The sequence below is a fragment of the Elephantulus edwardii genome, unplaced genomic scaffold (genome assembly GCF_000299155.1).
Source record: "Elephantulus edwardii isolate Elephantulus edwardi_28Jun2011 unplaced genomic scaffold, EleEdw1.0 scaffold00093, whole genome shotgun sequence".
Classification (NCBI taxonomy): Eukaryota; Metazoa; Chordata; class Mammalia; order Macroscelidea; family Macroscelididae; genus Elephantulus; species Elephantulus edwardii.
In genome coordinates, this window is record NW_006399843.1 from 12,343,280 (window position 1) to 12,364,476 (window position 21,197).

Genomic DNA, 21,197 nt, shown 5'->3' on the forward strand with positions numbered 1-21,197 from the left:
ATGCCAGACATTAAAGGTGAGACTTGGATTTGGGCTGGTCAGGGAGGAATGAGCAGGACTTTCTAAGAAGGAATATGAGCCCACTATTAGAGATCGGGGTTGTGTTGAGTACATAATAGAGTCATGTTGGGTGGATAGAGGAGTTGGTCACAGGGTTTAGAAATCCTTTGAAAGTTTTGGGGAGTAGAATGAAAGAGTGTTTAGAAGCTTAATGTAATAGCCGCATATAAATAGATTCCATGGTGATTCCATGTTTGAAGTAGTGGCAGAGTGCTTTCATAAAGATTAATTGCCTTGGGAGTTCATTCTCCAGCTGTTTTCTTACATTCTGAACCGACAACATAGAAGGTGAGAGGAAAACAACCCAAAACTCCTCAAGTAGGGTCCTTGTTCACAATAGAGGATTCTAAGCACAAAACTTACGCAGGCCTTTGGTATTGAGAAATGCTTGACTATTTCTGGCCTGCAATTTTCTTTCTTTTCCTTACAGATGCCTGGAAGTCACTGACAGATAAAGTCCAGGAAGCTCGATCAAATGCTCGCCTAAAGCAACTCTCATTTGCAGGTAATGGCTGAAACTATTATTATTTTTCTCTTGTCTCAGAATATTCTGAAAACTTGTTGTCAAAAGAGCTGATTCTAAAAAGAATCAGTTTTTAGAAACCCCATATCCATTAATGGTCATTTCCTAGCTCCTAGGAATCACTGATCTTTCTCTTTGTATGTACTATCTGTTCTGGACATCTCCTATAAACGTGATTATGCAATACGTGGCTTTTGCCTCACTTGCTTCACATAACAGAGCTTTCAGGGTTCCTCAGTGTAGTAGCAAGCATTAGTGTTTCATTCCTTTTAACTACTAAATAACATTCCATTATATAGAAATAGCACACTTTTGTATGTCCATTCATTAACTGGTGAACCATCTGGGTCATTTCCACATTTTAACTATTGTCAGTAATGTTATAATCATTCATGTTGGGTGAAATGTTTTCTTTACTTTCTTTCAGGGTAGAATTGCTGGATCAAATGATATCTATATGTTTAACTTTATAAAAAATTACCAAACTGTTTTCCAACATGGCTGTCCCATTTTACATTGCTACCAGCAATGTACAAAGATTCCAGTTTTTCCAGTCCTGATAATATTTTTTTTATATTGATTTGCATACAAAATTTGTATATATTGTGTTTCATTTATATGCATTATGCTTCACATATTCGTCTGTTTACTTTAGGTTTCATCACCAGTCCTGATAATATTTGTTATTTTATCTTTCCCACCAATCCTGATAATATTTGTTATTACCTGTCTTTATGGATTATAGCAATCCTATTAGATATGAAGTGATTAATTTTGGCTTTGCTATTCCTTCTTTTTTTAAGTTAAAGCTGTTTTTCATTATTATTAGACTCCAAATTACATTTAGACAATATGAAACATATCTTGACTATATTTGTTTTAAATGACCATTAAAGATTTAAATTACTCTGAGGTAGTATCCTTCAGATATCGTATGTGCAGTACTCACACTGGGCAGGAAGGAGTAGGACCAATGGATGAATAGAAACTAAACACAGGGAAGAAGTGAAAAGTGCATCATCACAACAGGGATTGCTGTCAGTGTCACAAAACAAAGTATCTATGAATTGCTCAGTGAAAAACCCAACTTGCTGTATATACTTTTGCCCAAATAATAAGAAAAATTGTAATTCTCCAAAAAAAATGTAAAAACTTCCATTAACTATTTTTTCTACACCTTATCTACTTCTCTCACTTCCTTTTAGATTGTTCCTGTAGTAACAAGAAAGTCAATATGTAGAGACTTTTACTTTATCTAGAATGTTTTTGTTTTCAGAAGGAAGGGGGGAATATTTTTTAATTATATACTACAGAATATTAACATTGTTTATATTAAGAGACAAGTATATATAATTGTTATAAAAGTATCTGTACATTTCTATATTGTTTTGTGGGGTTGGGTTTTTTTTTAAACTCAGTTACTTGGAGATTTAATTGAGGTTCTAGAAATTTTCTAAGGCTTAGTATCTTTAAAAAAAACCCCACAGTATTTCATGAATAATTCCTAAATTACTAGATAGTAAGAAGTAGTGAGGTAAAGTCCTACTGAAAGTAATGATTAATTTCCCAGTTTTGTATATTGTAGCACAACATAGGAAACACCACAAATGTCCACCAATTGGTAAGTGGGTAAATTGAAGTCTCTTTAGAGAATACAATGCTGTTGTTGGATGAAACTTGAGACAGTTCATAAAGACTCTATATACAATAGAATAAAAATATTACCCCATACTATGTTATCTCCACAGTCAGTGTTGCATTTGAGCCCATTGTTGCAGCCTTCTGCTTTGTTTGAATTTCAGGAAAAGGGCAAAAGGAGACGCAGCCATGCCTGGCAGCCCCAGCAATGGCCTGTGAGGCTGGCATTCATTTGGCAGACTGGCTTGACCCTACCTCCTGTCCTCCCATTTTGCTCTACCACCTGTCAGCTTAGCTTCACTCTATGGTTGCTCTGCCCCTCAACCCCTCACGGTATCATTTTTACTTCTATCCATTTCATTAAAAATGTGACAGTAAGAGGATGAACAACTATCAGAAGGCTATTTATCCTCTCCAAAATACAAATTACCAATATCTGGTCATTTGTTACTGGCTAAAATACCCAATGTCATAAAAATGCTAATTAAACCCACAATAAACAGATTCTCCATTGATTAACATACTTGGTGCAACAGCACCTAACAACCACCACCTTGTTTAACACAGATTCAGACTTCAGAGATAATATAGATAAAAATGGAATAGATGGGTTTTTACACTAATGGCTGTGTGGATGTTAATAATGCCTGTTGTTGAATATCATCAAGTTGGAACCAACCCATAGGTGACTCTCCAGCTAGTTTTCAGAAGCTGTTAATTATATAAGAGAAAATTGCCCATCCTTCTCCCAGGGAGTAACTAGTGGAATCAAACTGTGTACCTTCAGGATTGCAGTGCAGTTTTTTACCACCAAGCTAGTGGAAATAATTAAGCAATGTTGTTGTTATGTGCCTTCAAGCCCAATTCTGACAGTTACCCTGTGTACAACAGCTCTGAACCCTGCTCTGTCCTGAGCCATTTTCATCATCTCTGACATGCCTACCCCCACTACCCCAGTAACTGAGTCAATCCAGCTCATCCAGGGTCTTCCTCTCTTACATATTCCCTCCTTGCAGCATGCCCAAAGTATATCAGATGAAGTTTCAAAATCCTTGCTTCCAAAAATCCCCCTGGTTTCACCTTCTCTATAATAGACCTGTTTATTCTCTTAGCAGTCCTTGGAATGTTCAATACTCTTCTCGAGCACCACAGCTCAGAGCCATCGATTTTTCTTATATCATCCTGAATCACTGATCAGCTCTCTGATGCATAGCAAGTAATTTGGGACCATGGCTTGGATCAGGCACACCTTACTCTCTAGACTGACAGCATTCCTCATCAGTATTCTGAGAGGTCCCTAATAGCAGATTTTCCCAATGCAGTTCAACTTTTGGTTTCTTGGCTGCTGGTACCAAGATTATTGATTGTGGAGCCAAGCAAGCTCAAGCCGTTAACAACCTCAGTCTCTTCTCCGTCTATCATAATTGGCCCAGTGGTGAGAATCTTTTTTTTTTCCTTGATGTTGAACTTCAATCCATACTGAAGGCTGTTCCTTGACCTTCTGCAACAAATGCCTCAGTTCTTCCTCAGTTTTGGCAGTCAAGGTTGTTATCACCTGCTTAATGCAGATTGTTGATGAGTCCAATTCTGATGCCACATTCCCCCTCATAGAGCCCAGCCTTCAGAATGTTATGTTCCACATATGTATTGAAAAGGTAATGGAGATAGAATGCATCCCTGATATACCCCTTTCCTGATTTTGAACCATTCAGTGTTTCCTTGCTCTGTTCTGACTGCTTCCTGGTCCAAGTATAGGCTTTGCATAAGCACAATTAAGTGGTCTATTCCCATTCTTCTCAGAGTTAGCTGCAGTTTGTTGGGATCCACACAGTCAAATAAATGCCTTTGCATAATCAATTAAATATAGATAAACATTCTCATACTCTCTGCTTTCAGCCAAGATTCATCTAACATTAGCTATGATGTCCCTAGTGCCATGGCCTCCTTTAAACCCAGCCTGCACATTTGGCAGTTCTCTCTTGATGTGCTGTTCCTGTTGGTTTTGATAATTTTCAGCAGGATCGTGCTTATAGGTGATATTAATGATATTGTTCGATAATTTCCACACTGTCAGATCACTTTTTTTTAATGTGAATAAATACAGATCTTTTGCAGTTAGTTGGCTAGATTCCCTTCCAGGTCATTGTCCTCCATATTTCTTGGCACAACCTGGGGAGTGCATCCAGGGCAGCATCTGTTTGCTGAAATATGTCAGATGGTATGCTCTCAAATCCTGGGGCCTTGTTTTTTGCCAGTTTCTTCAGAGCAGCTTGGACTTCCTCCTTCATCACCATAGGCTCTTTGACATATATTGTTTCATGAAATTATTCTGTGTCAGCCAATTCTTTCTGTTACAGTGACTCTGTGTACCCCTTCCATCTTCTTTTGATGCTTCCTGGGTCATTCAGCATTCCACTCACAGCATCCTTAAGTACTGCAACTCAAGGCTTGAATTGTTCTTCAATTCCTTCAGCTTAAGAAATGCAGAGTGAGTTCAGCCCTTTTCATTTTCTGACTCTTTGCACATTTCTTTATAATACTTTACCTTGTTTTGTCTTCCCAACTTCCCTTGGAAATCTTCTATTCAGCTCCTTAACTTCTTGATTTCTTCCCTTTGTTCTGGCTTCTCCGGCACTGTTCAAAGTCTCTTCTCACATCCATTTTGATCTTTACTTCTTCCTCTGATTTTGTAATGACCTTTTGCATTCTTCATTGATGATATTCTTGATATCCTCCCACAGCTCAACTGGTCTTTGCCCATTAGCATTCAAGGTCTCAAACCTGTTCCTGAGATGGTCTTTAAATTCAGGAGGGATAGACTCAAGGTCAGACTTTGGTTCTTGTGGATTTTATTTGATTTTCTTTAGCTTCAGCTTGAACTTGCATATGAATAGATGATCTGATTCACAAATAGCACCTGGCCTAGTTTTCACAGCTGATAACTGAGCTTTTCCAACGATTTTCCCCACATATGTAATAATCTTTTTGCTGTATAGGCCATGAAGTGAGACCCATGTACCATCAGCGTTTCTTTTTTTTTTCCTTATAATTTTTTTTTGTTATTTTTGTGTGAGTGTACCGTCAAATCAGATCAGACTGGTACAGGAGGAGATTGTCCCTCCTTCCCCGTCAGAGCATCTGGTGGATTCGAACCGTGCGCCTCTGGGATTGTAGTTGCAGCTCCTTGCCACTAGGCCACCAGAGCTCCCCTTATGTTTCTTATAAAAGGTATTTGCGATGAATATATCAGTGTACAGAATTCTATCATATACCTCCATCCTAATTTCTGTCACCAAATCCATATTTCTCAACTACTCATTCTTCTTCCTTGTTCCAACTTTTAATAGCTATCAGAATATTTTCAATAACCCCACTTTTAGGGAAATAAATACCTTTCAATAGGGGAATGTAGAGCAATATCCAGAGTAAACCAAGGGAGAAGACAGGTTATGATAGTACGTGTATGATGTGACTGTGACCCCCTTAGCTCTGTTTACTTCATGTATATGGTGTAACCTGTCAGTGATGGACAGGGAGACTGAGCATAGGCAAGTTTTACTTTCATTTTATTACCATCAGTATGTAATACTTTGTTGTTGTTGTTGACTGTCTTTGAGTCAAGCACACTCATAGCGGCCCTATGAACAAAAGGCCTGACGCCCCTCTTAAAAGTATCGACATTTATCAAAGTTCATAGAGTTTCCGGAGGCATATTATTTAAGAAGTGGATGCCAATACTTTATAGCTAAAAAAATCAAATCAGTTTTTTAAAGAATGAATTACAAATAACTAGTTAATTGCAAAGTTCATTTTCTCCTGGACCTTACCCTTCTTACTCTACTCAGTCTCTACACTTTTCATCCTGTCCCATGTTTTCATATTACAACTGATGATTCACAAATTTTTCTTTTCAATCCCTGCTTATTATGCTGTCCCTCAAGATTGCAGAAAGCCAGCCAGTGTTGGAATTCTTTCTCTCTCTCATCTTTCACTTCAGTTGTCAGTACTGTATCTCTACCCGTAAGTCCCAGACCCATCCCTCTTTCTTTCCTTTCTCATCTCTTATTATTCTTTCAAAGGTTACCACTGAATCCCCATATTCCTTACAGGGTATCCTCATTATTACCAGAGATCCTACAGAAGTTTTTTACTACTTACTACCTATTAACTATAGAATAAAATCTTCATTCCTTAAATAGGCATTAATTGTCAGGACCAACTCATAAGTGATCCTTCAGTGGGTTTTCAAAGGCTGTAAGTCACATAGGAGGAGATTGCCCATCTTTCACCCATGGAGCAGTGGATGGATTCAACCCCCTTGCCTTTACATTGGCAGGTCAACTCCTTTCCACTCTCTTATTAGCTGAAGGAAGGACAACATCCTCCTGTGCCAGTCAGATTCAATTTGACAGTACACAACAAGAAAAAGAAAATTAGTTGTCATTGTGTTGTTACGTGTCATCAAGTTGATTACAACTTGTAGTAACCCTATGAATAATAGCTCTGAACCCTGCCCTCTCCTGAGCCAACCTCTCTGCCTGTTACCCACCTACCCCCATTGCCACAGTCACTGTGTCCATTCCATTCAGGATCTTCCTCTTCTGCACTGACCCTCTCTATCCAAGCATGATGTTTACCTCCAGGGACTATTAGCTATTGCTGTTGTTGAGTCAGAACCAAGCTATAGCTGACCCGCTGGCCGAATTTCAGAGACAGTTAATCCAACAGGAGGAGATTGCCCATCCTTCTCCCCTGATTAGCTGTTAGATACAAATCAAAACAACAATGAAATAATATCTCACCCTAGCAAAAATAAGACATCAAACAGTAAGCCATGACATGGGTGTGGAGAGATTGGAACTATCATTTTAGAAAATTTTTCCGTGTCTATGCTAGCAGATTAATATAAATGTTATTTTTATAACATAAGAAAAATTAATGAAATTATCATTACATAGTGTTCATTAACAGCATGAGACCAAGCAAAACAAAGCTGCTGTGATGTCTCCATACATTCACGTTAACTTGCTAATGACACCCAGTTCTACATGCTGATGAATTCTAGTCACTTTGAATTTGTAGAACCCAACAACTCCAATTCCCATAATTTTTTGAAAAATGATTCATTTTTAGAGTCATACAGTCCAAAGTTCGGATCTCATCACATTAGCTGTGTGACTTTGAGTGTGATAGTTAAAGTCTCTGAGCCTAGGTCTCAAAAAAACTGAGGTCTTTTCCAACTTATTGTGACCTTCTTTTGGGTGTCTAAGGCTGTAAGTCATGAGAAGAGGCTGTCTGTGGGAGTGGTTGGTGGATTGGAACTACAGAGATGTACAAGGCAGTGCAGTATGCTAAGGACTACCTCATGAGAGCTCCCTTGAGCCTAAGTTTAATAACCTTAAAATGGAATAATTCTTTCCTTGTGTCATCATTGTGATATAAAAAATGAAGTAACAAATAAATATAGCTTTTCTGTGTACATACAGCACATAAACTAGTCTAGAGTTAGGTGACCTGTTTTTCATTTAAAATATACTTTCATTAAGAATGACATATCAGTAAGTCTGTATCAACTGTATTCAGTTGGTGTTATGTGCCATCAAATTGGAATCAACTTATAGCTGACCCTCCAGAGTGTTTTCAGAAGCTGTAAATAGCACAGAAAGAGATCTAAGATCTTCTCCTAAGAAGCAGCTGGTGAATTTGAACCGTGTGCCTTTCAATTAATAGTATAACTCCTTACTACTAAGCTATGAGAGCTCCTGCTATACAGTGCTTTTTTATTAGCTGTATCGTGCTATTTTCGGGGTAGTTTTAATATGACTCATCCTTAAACATCTTCTGGTAGAAATTCTGTAGAGTAAGTGTCTCATTATTGTCCAGTTTTTGGTGGGTAGCAATACTCACTACCCCTATTTTTTTGATCTTATAGGTGTTAATGGTTTGAGAATGCTGGGGATTCTTCATGATGCGGTTGTGTTCCTGATTGAGCAGCTATCTGGTGCCAAGCACTGTAGGAATTACAAATTCCGTTTCCACAAACCAGAGGAAGCTAATGAACCCCCACTGAACCCTCATGGCTCAGCCAGGGCTGAAGTCCATCTGAGGCAAGTTCCATTCTTCTTTGTAAGCAACTTTGAGTCCTGAGTTTATTATCTAATTATAAATTATTTTCCCATGTAAACGTGGACATTTCCTATGTTACTACTGTCCTTGAATGCCTTTATTAAAGCATTTCATTTCAGTAAATGCATTTTCATTTTTTTACTTTAGGAAATCAACATTTGACATGTTTAACTTCTTGGCCTCTAAACATCGACAGCCTCCCGAATACAATCCTAATGATGAGGAAGAGGAAGAGGTTCAGCTCAAGTCAGCTCGGTACGTCTTTTGTAAAGATAAATCACTGTTGTTGTTGTTGTTGTTGTTGTTGATACAACTCATAGCAACCCTGTGAACTACAAATCTGAACCCTGTCCTGTCCTGTGCCATCCTCATAATCTCTGACATTCTTGAATCCATTGCTGCAGTCACTGTGTCATTCTGTTTCATTGAGAGTCTTCCTCTCTCTGGCCCTCCCCACCTTTCAGAGCATGGTATCCCTTTCCAAGGAATAGCACCTCCTAACAACATGCTTGAAGTATGTGAAACGAAACTCTGTCATCCTTGCCTCTAAGGAGTACTCTGGCTGCACTTTCTCCAAGACATATCTGTTTGTATCAATTCTTCTTCTGTCATATTTATTCATTGCTCAGCTTTCAGATCCATAGCAGGTGATTGGAAAGACCATGACCTGAATCAGGAGCACCTCAGTCTTCAGATTGACATCACTGCTCTTCAGTGTTTTGAAGAAGTCCCTAATAGCAGGCTTTTCCCAGTACAGTATGTCTCTTGATCTCCCTACTGCTGATACCAAGAGAATACTTGATTGTAGAATCAAGTAGAATGAAATTATTGATGGTTTCAGTCTTTTCTCCATCCTTCATGATACTGCTTATTGGTCCAGTGCTGAGAATTTGTCATCTTGATGTTGAGAGGTGATTCATATTGAAGTCTTTGGTCTTCTACAGCAAGCACCTCAAGTCCTTCTTACTTTCACCAAGCAGAGTTGTGTCATCTGCATAACTCAAGTTGCTGATGAGTTTTCCTCCAATCCTGATGTCACATTCTTCTTCATAGAGTCCAGCTTCTTGAATGATTTGCTCAGCATACAGATTGAATATGTTTAGAGAAAGGATATAGACCTGAAACACATCTTTCTTAATTTTAAGTCCTGACTATAAATCATTTTTGTTTCCCTCCCTTCCAGTTACTCTTGTCAATATATAGGTTCATATCAGAATTTTCTGAATAACATTTAAGAAGACCAAAATTATCTTTTGTATTAAAGTAGCCATAGCTGGCTGGTAGATTTTAATAACTGATAAAAAAAGTAAACATATTAATTATCTTTAATCACAGTGTGCTTTGTCTACTTCAGAGGTACCCACCATGGTTGGAAAGTATTCTGTAGATTAAAATGCCACCCCACTCATCTATCCGTTTATCATACTGATATGATAAACTGTGATAGTTTATGTGTTGCTATGATTCTGGAAGCCATGCCACTGGTATATCCAACACCAGCAGAGTTAACCATGATAGAGAGGTTTCAAGAGAGCTACCAGATTAAGCCAGACCAGGAAGAAGGATCTGGCAGTCTATTTATTTTTTTTAAATAATTATAGAAAACTTCATGAATAGCACTGGAACATTGTCCTATACAGTGTCCTGGAAGATGGATTGGAAGCAAAAGTAAATCATCGTTGCTATGGAGTTTGAACCAACTATCACAGATCCTCCAGCAGGAGATGTAAATTGTACAGAAGTTCATCTCACTAACCTTTGAATTAGAAGTAGACCTCAGTGGACTATGCCACCCAAGACAAAGCTGCCTCCTCAGAGCAGAGCCAGCCTTAATAACATAGATGGAGTAAAGCTTTCAGCACCTTTATTTGCTTATGTGGTATGACTTGAAATGAGAAGTTGCTTACAAACATCCATTAATACTAGGAACTTGGAAAGTATGACTCTAGAAAAATCAGAAGTCATCAAAATGAAAATAAATGTTTAAAGATAGTATAGACATTAGTGAGCTGATACTAGTAATTTTTAATTCCAATTAATTGGGGGTATGTGGAACGTCTTCCTTTGTATTTCCATACTTGAAAGTTCTACCTCGTTGCCCTGTTAATCTGTTCTGTTGTACATAGAGTTTTCAGAGGCCTGCTACTTCAGAAGTGGATGGCCAATCCTTCTTCCTAGTCTGTCTTAATCTGAATGTTCAGATTTAGAGGAGTATCTGACAGATAAGCAATTTATAGAACAGTGAATGATAAATCCCTCATTGTGGAGTTAACCATTAGTTACAGTGTTATCCCTGCCCTTGGCCCAGTGTGTTGACCCACTTATTTCCCACCTCCACCAGGATACCCCTTCACTTCTACCAAATCCCTTCAGCATTTATCTTCCATTGTCCACCCCTTAATCTGACAGCTTGTATCTGAAGTTTTCTTGGCTTCTGTGATTCCAAACACGTGAGTTGCTGACAGTTTCTTATGCTGTGAACAGTGTCTTTTAAGTTTAGTGGTAATGTCTCCGAGGGAGGTTGATGTGTCCTGCAGAACAATCTTGGTGCAGCCTCTCACCTTTTGTACCTGTGGGCGTGGTAAGGCTTTTCCCACAAGTCGCTTCTCTATTGTTTGGCCCCCACTTCTGCCCGTGTGCTGATTCCTCTCTCCCCCTGTTCGGTCCGCGGATCCCTCTGTCTCCCCTCTGCACAGCCCTGGAATGATCTTGGAGCAGAACTTATACATGAAAACCTATTGATGTACAGAACAAAGAGACAAAACACTGCGTGTTTTAAAATCAGGAAGGTTCCCTGTGTACATTCAAAAACTTCAACAGGGTGAAAATGGAAGCCACAGACTGGGAACAATATTTGGTAATGACATGTCAGATAAGGGACTTATATCTAAAATTTATAAAATACTCAAGCACCACAACAAGATAAAGGTAAATAACGCGATTGAAAAATGGGCACAGGATATGAACAAACACTTCACCAAGACATTCAGATGGCCAAAAAACACATGAAGACATTTTCAAAATCCCTAGCTCTTAGATAGATGCAAATCAAAACAACTATGAGAGATCATCTCTCCCCAGTAAGAAAAGCAAAATTTAACAGAGGAGCAAACATCAAATGCTGGCAAGGTTGCGGAAAAACCGGAACCCTTATTCACTGTTGGTGGGAGTAGGGCACTTTCTCAAAAAGTTGCAAATAGAAATACCATTTGACCCAGCAATTCCACTACTGGGAATAGACCCTAAAGAAACCATAACCGCCACCCAAGCAGACATATGCACACCCATGTTTATTGCGGCTTTGTTCACAATAAAAAAGAGTTGGAAACAACCTAAGTGCCCATCAGCAAACGAATGGATAGAGAAGCTGTGGTATATTCACACAATGGAATGTTATGCTGCATTGAAAAACAAGGAACTCATGCAATATTATACAAAATGGGTAACCCTAGAGGACATTATGCTGAGTGAAATATCTCAGTCACAGAAGGACAAATATTGCATAGTGCCTCTGTTGTAAAATGGGCCTGACATCAGGGTTGAGGGGAGACTCAGAAAGGGGATAAATACTGTCTATTGCCTTGAAACAGATGAGGGAGAGAACTGTTTAAAAGGGATATATGATTAGGTATTACTGTCATGACAGGAGTCTGGAACGAAAGCTGCATAGTGGAATGAACTTGGGGGGAGAGATTGTATAACAATGAAAGAATTTTTTTATTTTTCAAAGAGAAAAACAAATTTGTGGGGAGGGTTGGGCAGGGAGAAAATTACATGAATGAATGGAAATCCAAAGTCTCTCTAAACTTTCATTAAAATTAATTTTAAGAAATAATTTTAAAAATGTCATTAAACCACAAAATAAGCCCGGCCCACTCGGCATTGGCCCGCGGACGCTGGGGGCGGACACCTGCCCCCGGGGCCTCACCTCGCCATCCGCCTGTCCGCCCCCTACCCCCGCCGCGGCGAGGCGGAGGCGGCGGGCAGGGCTCAGCTCGCAGGGCTCAGCTCGGGCTCCGCGGGCGGGCGGACATGGCGGCCAACATGTACCGGGGTCGGAGATTATGTCTGCTTTGAGAATTCCTCCAGCAACCCATACCTAATCAGAAGAATAGAAGAACTCGGTAAGACTGCAAGTGGCAACGTGGATGCAAAAGTAGTATGCTCTTATAGATGACGAGATATTTCCAACACTCTTATAATGCTTGCAGACAAACATGCAAAAGAAATTGAGGAAGAATCTGAAACAACAGTTGAAGCTGATTTAACTGATAAACAGAAACATCAGTTGAAACATAGGGAACTCTTCTTGTCATGCCAGTATGAATTTTTGCCTGCAACACGTATCAGGGAAAAATGCAGTGTTGCCCTTCTAAATGAGATGGAGTCAGCGCTGTCTTACCTTGACAAGGAGGATGCCTTTTTCTACTCATTGGTCTATGATCCCTCAGTGAAAACACTGTTAGCTGACAAAGGTTGAAGTACAAGTTGGGCCTCGATACCAAGCAGACATTCCAGAAATGCTCCTAGAAGGAGAATCAGATGACAGGGAACAGTCCAAACTGGAAGTTAAAGTTTGGGATCCGAATAGCCCACTTACAGATCGACAGATTGACCAGTTTTTAGTTGTAGCACGTGCTGTTGGGACGTTTGCTCGAGCCCTGGATTGCAGCAGTTCTGTGAGGCAGCCCAGTCTGCATATGAGTGCAGCTGCCGCTTCCCGAGACATCACCCTGTTTCATGCTATGGATGCACTATATAGGCACAGCTATGATCTGAGCAGTGCAGTTAGTGTCTTAGTACCACTTGGAGGACCTGTTTCATGCAGAGATGAAATGGAAGAATGGTCAGCCTCTGAAGCTAGTTTGTTTGAAGATGCACTGGAAAAATATGGCAAAGACTTCAATGACATACATCAAGACTTTCTCCCTTGGAAATTATTGACTAGCATCATTGAATATTATTACATGTGGAAAACTACTGACAGATATGTACAACAGAAATGTCTAAAAACTGCAGAAGCTGAGAGTAAACTGAAACAAGTGTACATCCCAAATTACAGCAAACCAAATCCCAACCAAATATCCACCAGCAATGGAAAGCCTGGCACTGTGAACGGAACAGTAGGAACCACATTCCAGCCCCAGAATAACGTTTTAGGATGAGCCTGTGAGAGCTGCTTTGCTACACAGTCTCACCAGTGGTATTCTTGGGGTCCACCTAATATGTAGTGTAGATTATGTGCAACTTGTTGGCTATATTGGAAAAAATATGGAGGCCTAAAAATGCCCACCCAGTCAGAAGAAGAAAATTTGTCTCCCAGCCCAACTGCAGAGGATGCCCATGTTAGGAGTCATATGTCCCACCAGGCCACACAGGGGATGCCGGTGCAAAACACTGGGAGTCCAAAGTCTGCAGTGAAGACCCGCCAAGCTTTCTTCCTTCACACCACATATTTCACAAAATTTGCTTGTCAGGTCTGCAAAAATACCCTCCGGCTGCGGCAGGCAGCAAGACGGCCGTTTGTTCCTATTAATTATGCTGCCATTAGGGCAGAATGTAAGATGCTTTTAAATTCTTAACCTTACATGTTGTGCTTCTGACCATTTCTGTCCTTCCTTTCTCTTTCTCATTTTTTTTTGTTTGCAATAAACATAAGTTCTTGTGGAAAAAAAACCCCGCAGAATGAAATACCTTATGATGTTAAAAAAAATCAGGACAGTTCCATGTGGGGTTATATCCTTTCCTCATATTTATTCATTCCATATACTAGCAAAATCCATATAAATAACAATGAAGGAACTAAACCATGTAACACATTCAGTCTGTTACAGCTGACTTCATTAAAATGTCACTTTAAAAATTACGGTGCACCTGACTCAAGCCAGCTGCCTTGTATGCATGAGAAAGTTGAGCTACGACTAAGGAAAACCCAATTAAGATGGGATGCATAGAAATTTTGATGTTAGCTAAGTATACTGCATACGGTACAGACAGACTGCCAGAAGAACAAATTAACTGCCTTACAAGAAGTATCGCCAAAATATTCCCTATTCTTTGTCTTATGTGCTTTGGATATGCATCAAGAAGGACCAATCCTCATGTCAGCCAAAAAGAGAAAGACCCCAGTAATGGACTTGAACATTGAATGATTGTGAAGAATGATATATTGTTACATTATATTTAGCAAGTTGAACCAACTCAATGGTACCAAACAACATCATCTTAAAATAGGCCTAGTGTTATAGGCATTGTTATGGTTATCACTGAACACAGAGAATAGTGTAGCTATATTCTCTAGGAACTTTCAATCTAAGATTCAAAACATCTTTCAGAAACAATGATTTTTAAAAATACTATATGACATGGGAGAGCCTAGAGAGCATTATGCTGAGCATATAACTCAGTCTCATAAGAACAAATAGTGCATAAGACCATTGTGAAAATGGGATAATTGAGTAGAAATGTACAAAAGGGAGAAAGGGGTGAGACTAGAGGAGTAACTAGGATAGCAGAAGTTAGTGGGCAGATGGGAGGGGGAAGAATAGGATATTCAGTAGGGACTTGAAAAGACAGTGATAATAGACATAGATCAATAGTAATTAAGTATATAAAATACTTTGTATGTGAGTGATTATATAAAGCACAGGGTAAATAAATACAGTGGAAATGAATGATTGTATGCAAACCAATAAAAAATGTGTTTTTAAAACAAACCAACCACATTTTCTGAAGAGAATTCCTCAATGTGCCTTATCTCTTTAGGAGGGCAACTAGCATGGATCTGCCGATGCCTATGCGTTTCCGGCACTTAAAAAAGACTTCTAAAGAGGCAGTTGGTGTCTACAGGTATGGCTAAAATTCTCACAAGTCATGACATTTTCCAAAATCAAAATGAATCAAATGCTTGGGTAATCTTCCTCATAGTAAGTGAAGTTTTTCTATATATAATTAATCAAATGTAATATATTGGGATCTTGTATTGAACAAGGAGTTTAACACAGTATTACAATTACTTCTTGTAATGGGTTGCAGAGTAATCTCTCTCTCACCCATGTCCTTTTGTTCACCCAGTTAATGAAATCATGTGATTGTAAATTTTTTCCCCTTCTTCTCCCTGGTGTCTGTTTTTCCTGAAAGACTAACAGACAACAGATTTTAATTCATTATTTTTCTTATGTTAGTGTGGCTGATCTCTTTCCCATTTTTACGTCCCAGGTCTCCAATCCATGGCCGTGGTCTTTTCTGTAAGAGGAACATAGATGCAGGTGAAATGGTGATTGAGTATGCAGGCAATGTTATCCGTTCTATCCAGACTGACAAACGAGAGAAATATTATGACAGCAAGGTGAGTCCCTCACTTCCATTCTCTCGTTTTTGTTTTGCTATAGAAAGGGGCCATAAGCTGTAAATTTGAACCCTTGATCACAAAAGAAACAGCATTTTCCTGATTTAAAAAATGCTTTCCCCTAAAATTTTAACATCCCTGAGATTTGTTGTCTAGTAAAAGTTTTGGAACCACTTTGAGGACTAATAAACAAAGATACTCTGAAGGTTTGTCTGAGTTGACGTCAGAATCTGACGCACGTTGTTTTTGTTGTTCAAGTCGACTGTGATCATAGCGACCCATGAACAACAGACCCAGATTGCCCCTGCCCTGCACCATCTTCACGATCTCTGCCATGCTCGAGCCACTTGTTAAAGTTGCTCTGTCGGTCTATCTCAGTGAAGGTCCCTGTGTTGGGGGAAGTACAAGCAGGGTGCTCCTGAGAAGCAGAATGGTGACTCTTCCTCTCACATACTTTGGGCCTGTTATCAGGAGGGGTCAAATCCTTGGAAAGAGACATGCAGGGAAAGGTAGAGGGTAAGGCACATAGCCATACATTTTTTGGGGATTCCCTTTCCATAGAGATAATAAGAAACCCCTAAAGATAGGGATTTTTCATGGAATTATCTTGAAGGATATTATATACTGAAAAATCTGGCGTTTTTAAAAAGAAACTTTATTCAGTAGCAGTTATAAGCTATATAAAAAAGAGACTAGGAAGTGTTCTCAGACCTTAGTTAAATATAACAAGTTCTTCTGCTTTTTTCTACATATATAGGGCATTGGTTGCTACATGTTCCGAATTGATGACTCAGAAGTAGTGGACGCCACCATGCATGGAAATGCTGCACGCTTCATCAATCACTCTTGTGAGCCTAATTGCTATTCCCGAGTCATCAATATTGATGGGCAGAAGCACATTGTCATCTTTGCCATGCGTAAGATCTACCGAGGAGAAGAACTCACTTACGACTATAAGTTCCCTATTGAGGATGCCAGCAACAAGCTGCCCTGCAACTGTGGCGCCAAGAAATGCCGGAAGTTCCTAAACTAAAGCTGCTCTTCTCCCACAGTTTTGGAGTCCTAGGACCCAGGCCGTCCAAAGCAATGCTGATGGCCTTTTCCAACGACTTGGAGTTCCAGGATCGAGTGGGCACAGTTGAGGGGCCTCCGTGATGGCTAAATTCCCTTATGTCCCATATTCACATAGTACATGTGATCATAGTCCTGGAGAGAGAGGTGAGGTCTTGAAGAAAAGATGCACGACCAGCTTTCTCCTTGGGCCCATCTGATTGTATGCCGTTAAAAGTGGGAAGCGGGATCCCTGGCCAGCTTGCCTGGAAGGAGCCTGTAGAGGGTTAGTTGTGTTGGGACATTGGGCTTGAACTCAGGATTGGCGTGAGCATCTTCTCAAGATAAGCTACCAACCTTGGCTCAGCCTTTTCCCAAGCACTATCAATGAGGGAGCAGGCAAGGCCCCGGATATAGGATTGGTTGGATACCTGATTATTTGCCAGCCAGGCCCAGTCTGTAGCCATCTGTTGAACAAACAGAGACGATCTGGTGGATTTCTCTAGTATCCTCCCACTTAATTCCCTTCTGGTTGGAAGACAGGATTCCTAGCACCTTTGGTGACAAAAGGCTGTCTTGGGGTTGTGCCAATTTATTACCAAACATTGAGCCTGTGGGCTGTAAGTGGGAGTTTTATCCCCATGAGCCTTATCTCAGCCAATTACCTTTCTTGACAGTAGGAGCGGCTTCCTTCTCTCATCCCTTCTTTTTCACTCCACTCTCTTCATTTCCCCTATCTTCCATCCCATTGCTTTCCCATTCTTCTTTCTGGGTGATAGAGGAGATTGCCTCCCTGCTCACGGATACTCCCTGTTGGCATGCACATGCCTGTGGACAGTTCCATGAGCCTGTAACACTCCAGGAGAGGACTTGGACAGGAGCCATTGGACATAACCAGACAGAATTTGAAGACATTTTCAATAAAGCTCCACTGGGAGTTTTAAAGAAATATATGTAGCATGATTTTCTAGAAGAGGAAAAATGATTATTTAACTAAGATTTGAATCATGCAACAGCCAGAGTCTCAACCAGGATGACCTGTGGACCCCATCCCTAGAACCCACATACTTTGATTTCCCCTTTGTTCAGACATAGGAAGACTTAACTTTTTTTAAAAGGTCATTGTCCAGTTGAAGGCAGAACACTAATCCGATTTCAAGGCCCAAAACTTGGGGACTAGACTACCTTGTGTTGAGGAAACTCTGCCACGTGTGTGACATCCATGGATACAGCAAATTAAATGACACTACTGCCCTGATTACTCCTTAGGATGTGGTCAAAACAACATCAAATGTTTCTTCTCCTTCCCCCAAGACAGTATCCTGAACCTGTTAAATTAAGTCATTGGATTTTACTCTGTTCTGTTTACAGTTTACTATTTAAGGTTTTATAAATGTAAATATATTTTGTATATTTTTCTATGAGAAGCACTTCATAGGGAGAAGCACTTATGACAAGGCTATTTTTTAAACCGCGGTATTATCCTAATTTAAAAGAAGATCGGTTTTTAATAATTTTTTATTTTCATAGGATGAAGTTAGAGAAAATATTCAGCTGTACACACAAAGTCTGGTTTTCCTGCCCAGCTTCCCCCTGGAAGGTGTACCTTTTGTTGTCTAATGTGTAGCTTGTTTGTGCCCTGTTGACCTAAGTAACCATTACCTGGGTTTGCTTTTCAATAATAAATGGAGAAGGAGGTCACCCAGCTCCATTGGGCTACTTCCCTCCTTCCCCTATTGAAGCTCCTCAAGACTATGGTAGTATCTGATACAGTTTCTCTTTGTCTTTCCCACATTTCTCTCTCCTTTTGGCTCTAGCTCTGGAGTGGTGAGTGGCGGTACTTTTCTGCATTTCCCTGATCTTTCCTCCTTCCGAGTTAGCAGCCAACAAGTTGAATGGCAACTTGACATTTTCCATCACCATCTGCCTCACAGGTCACTCCGCTCCCTTTTCCTCTGCCCACCATGTCCTCCTACCTGCAGAGACCCATTGATCTCTTCTTGCCCTCTTTGGGGCAGCCTGTTGAAACTGAAGCACAGTCTGACCACTCACGATAAAGCAGGTTTTTCTCAGCCTCCGCCACAAGGTTTCAGAGGAGTATAGTCCAGTAGAGGGTGGGGCACCCTTTTCTCGCCACAAGAAGCCCATTCCTATGGAAGTCTAGCAAAGCAATACGACTCAGCCCAGCACACTCTGTCCCAGGACTCGTGGCTCTGCTGTGCCTTCCATCCTGGGCTCCCTTCTCTTCCAGGACCTTAAGACCTTTGTCTGGTGGCTTTGCTGGAACATTGTCACTGTTTTCACTGTCGTGCAGGGAGCCTAGCACTGTGGCCAGGATGGCAGAAACTTCTTTGTCATCGTGGAGAAGTGCCAGCAGGGGGCTGGGGAAAGCACTCAACCCAGACCTCACCTCCCTTCCTCCCTTTGCCCGAGAACAAGGTACAGTGGCCCTAGGGGCCCACTAGTGTCTTGCTTCCTTTATTATTGCACTGTGTGAGGTTGTTTTGTAAATCCTTTTATCTTTTTTTTTTTTTTTTAAGGAAAAAATACTTAAGCTGCATTTGTTACTGAAATGATTAATGCACTGATGGGTCATGAATTCACGTTGAGAAAGACCCAAAGGCCAGTTAGGGGGTGGGGGGAACTCAGCTAACTAGACCTAGTTACTGCCCTGCTAGGCCGCTGTACTGTGACCCCCTTCCTCATTCTCTTTCTACCAGTCCCAGACCCTGAAGACAGGGGAGGAACCCACCTCCTTCCTTCTCCTGCCAGCTGCAGATGGTTTGCCTTGCCTTTCTACACCCTAGTCGTCAACCACAAAAATGAGAAATTCCTCTGTAGCTCAGCCTTGAGTCCATTGCCAAACTTCAGCATACCTGCCAGCAACTTGGGGAAAAAGCCAAAGTTCTCTACCAGAGGGAGAGAAGGCAAAATGGCATAGCTATCTCCAAAACACCTCTGAGTTTGTTTTGAAAGTGACCAAGGGAATTTCTGCACAGTTGTGCAGACTGAGGAATTATGGTGGGTCATTCCCAACACTCCCCCAAGGGGCATCATCCCTAAGGAGTAACAGCTGCAAACCTGGTCAGTTCTCAGTGAGAGAGCCAGCTCACTTTTAGCTTTGCTGCTAGAACCTATTGTGGCTGCATTTCCTGGTGGCCAGTGAAAACTGTAACTATAATAGCTGCGTGGCGCTGAACCTGTGGCCGGAACTTGGTCCCTTGGCTCCCTCTGTTATGGTCTACCACCTCCAGCACAGCCCCTCCTAGTTTTAGACCAGTAACAAGATTTAAGGGGGAAGCCTTGGCAGCTATAAGTTTTCAACCATACTCCTTTGCCAGGATCCAGTCCACCACCTCGCTTGCCTCAGTCAACCCCCCGGCCAATGCAGTGAGCACCATGCAGCTCTCTTGATTTAAAAAAAAAAAAAATTTAAAAAAAGAATAAAAACTTAAAAATACAACAACAAAAAATAAAAATCTTTTAATGAATGTATCTTTTTAAAGGACTGACTTCAATCAAATATCTGAAAATACTAAAGGTCAAAACCTTGTCCAATGTTAACTTTTAAGTTTGATTTGGGATTTTTTGTTAAAAAAATAGAAATCAGGTTTGTTTCTTTGTTATTATAAAAGAAAAGTGAGTCATTGCAAAGGGCTGGATGTAACTTTATGCTGAATTTCCTTCGTTTAAAAGCAATACAAGGTTATTGAGCAAATGGTTTTGTTCTGAATCATGAATACCAGTCAAGTGTCACACTCTGAAAACTTGCGACTTTTTTTGTTCATTTTGGTTTTCAAATAAATATAAATATGATATATATAGGAATTAATATAGTAATGCACCATGTAACAAAGCCTAGCTCAGTCCATGGCTTTTAATTCTCTTAACACTATAGATAAGGATTGTGTTACAGTTGCTAGCGGAGGCAGGAAAATGTCAGCCTGGCATTCCTCTGATTCCCCATCCGAGAAAACCAAACCTTACAAGATGGGAAGACAGCCCATTCTTCGGATCAGAGAGAAATGCGAAAATGGTGTCACCTGGATTTTTTTTTCTGCCCATGAATGTTGCCAGTCAGTACCTGTACTCCTTGTTTCTCTTTTTGGTTATGAATGTTGGGGTTACCACCTGCATTTAGGGGAAAATTGTGTTCTGTGCTTTCCTGGTATCTTGTTCTGAGGTACTCTAGTTCTGTCTTTCAACCAAGAAAATAGACTTGTGGTGTTTCTTTTATTGAACTTTTAAACAGTCTCTTTAATAAATACAGGTAGTTGAATAATTGTTTCAAGAACTCAGCAGATGACAAGCTTCTTTTCTAGAAATAAGACATTTCTTGACAACTTTATCACGTATAATAGATCTTTTGTTTTCTTTTTTTTTTTTCCTTGTGTTCTTCCAAGCTTCTGGTTAAAGAGAAAGAGGAAAAAAAAAAGGAAACCATGTCTAAAG

At 40.2% G+C, this 21,197-nt stretch overlaps 1 protein-coding gene and 1 pseudogene across 1 annotated transcript in view; both read left to right on the forward strand.

The window, feature by feature from the left end:
- KMT2A (lysine (K)-specific methyltransferase 2A) overlaps nt 1-16,927 on the forward strand; it is an 89,656-nt gene extending 72,729 nt beyond the window's left edge. The window contains exons 32-37 of the mRNA XM_006890887.1: nt 491-565; nt 8,154-8,328; nt 8,495-8,602; nt 15,113-15,196; nt 15,566-15,695; nt 16,453-16,927. Coding sequence (XP_006890949.1) covers nt 491-565; nt 8,154-8,328; nt 8,495-8,602; nt 15,113-15,196; nt 15,566-15,695; nt 16,453-16,728 — 848 coding nt within the window. The 3' untranslated portion in view covers nt 16,729-16,927. The remainder of the gene's footprint in view (nt 1-490; nt 566-8,153; nt 8,329-8,494; nt 8,603-15,112; nt 15,197-15,565; nt 15,696-16,452) is intronic.
- Nucleotides 12,380-13,929, forward strand: LOC102858512 (annotated as a pseudogene).
- Nucleotides 16,928-21,197: the final 4,270 nt, after the last annotated feature.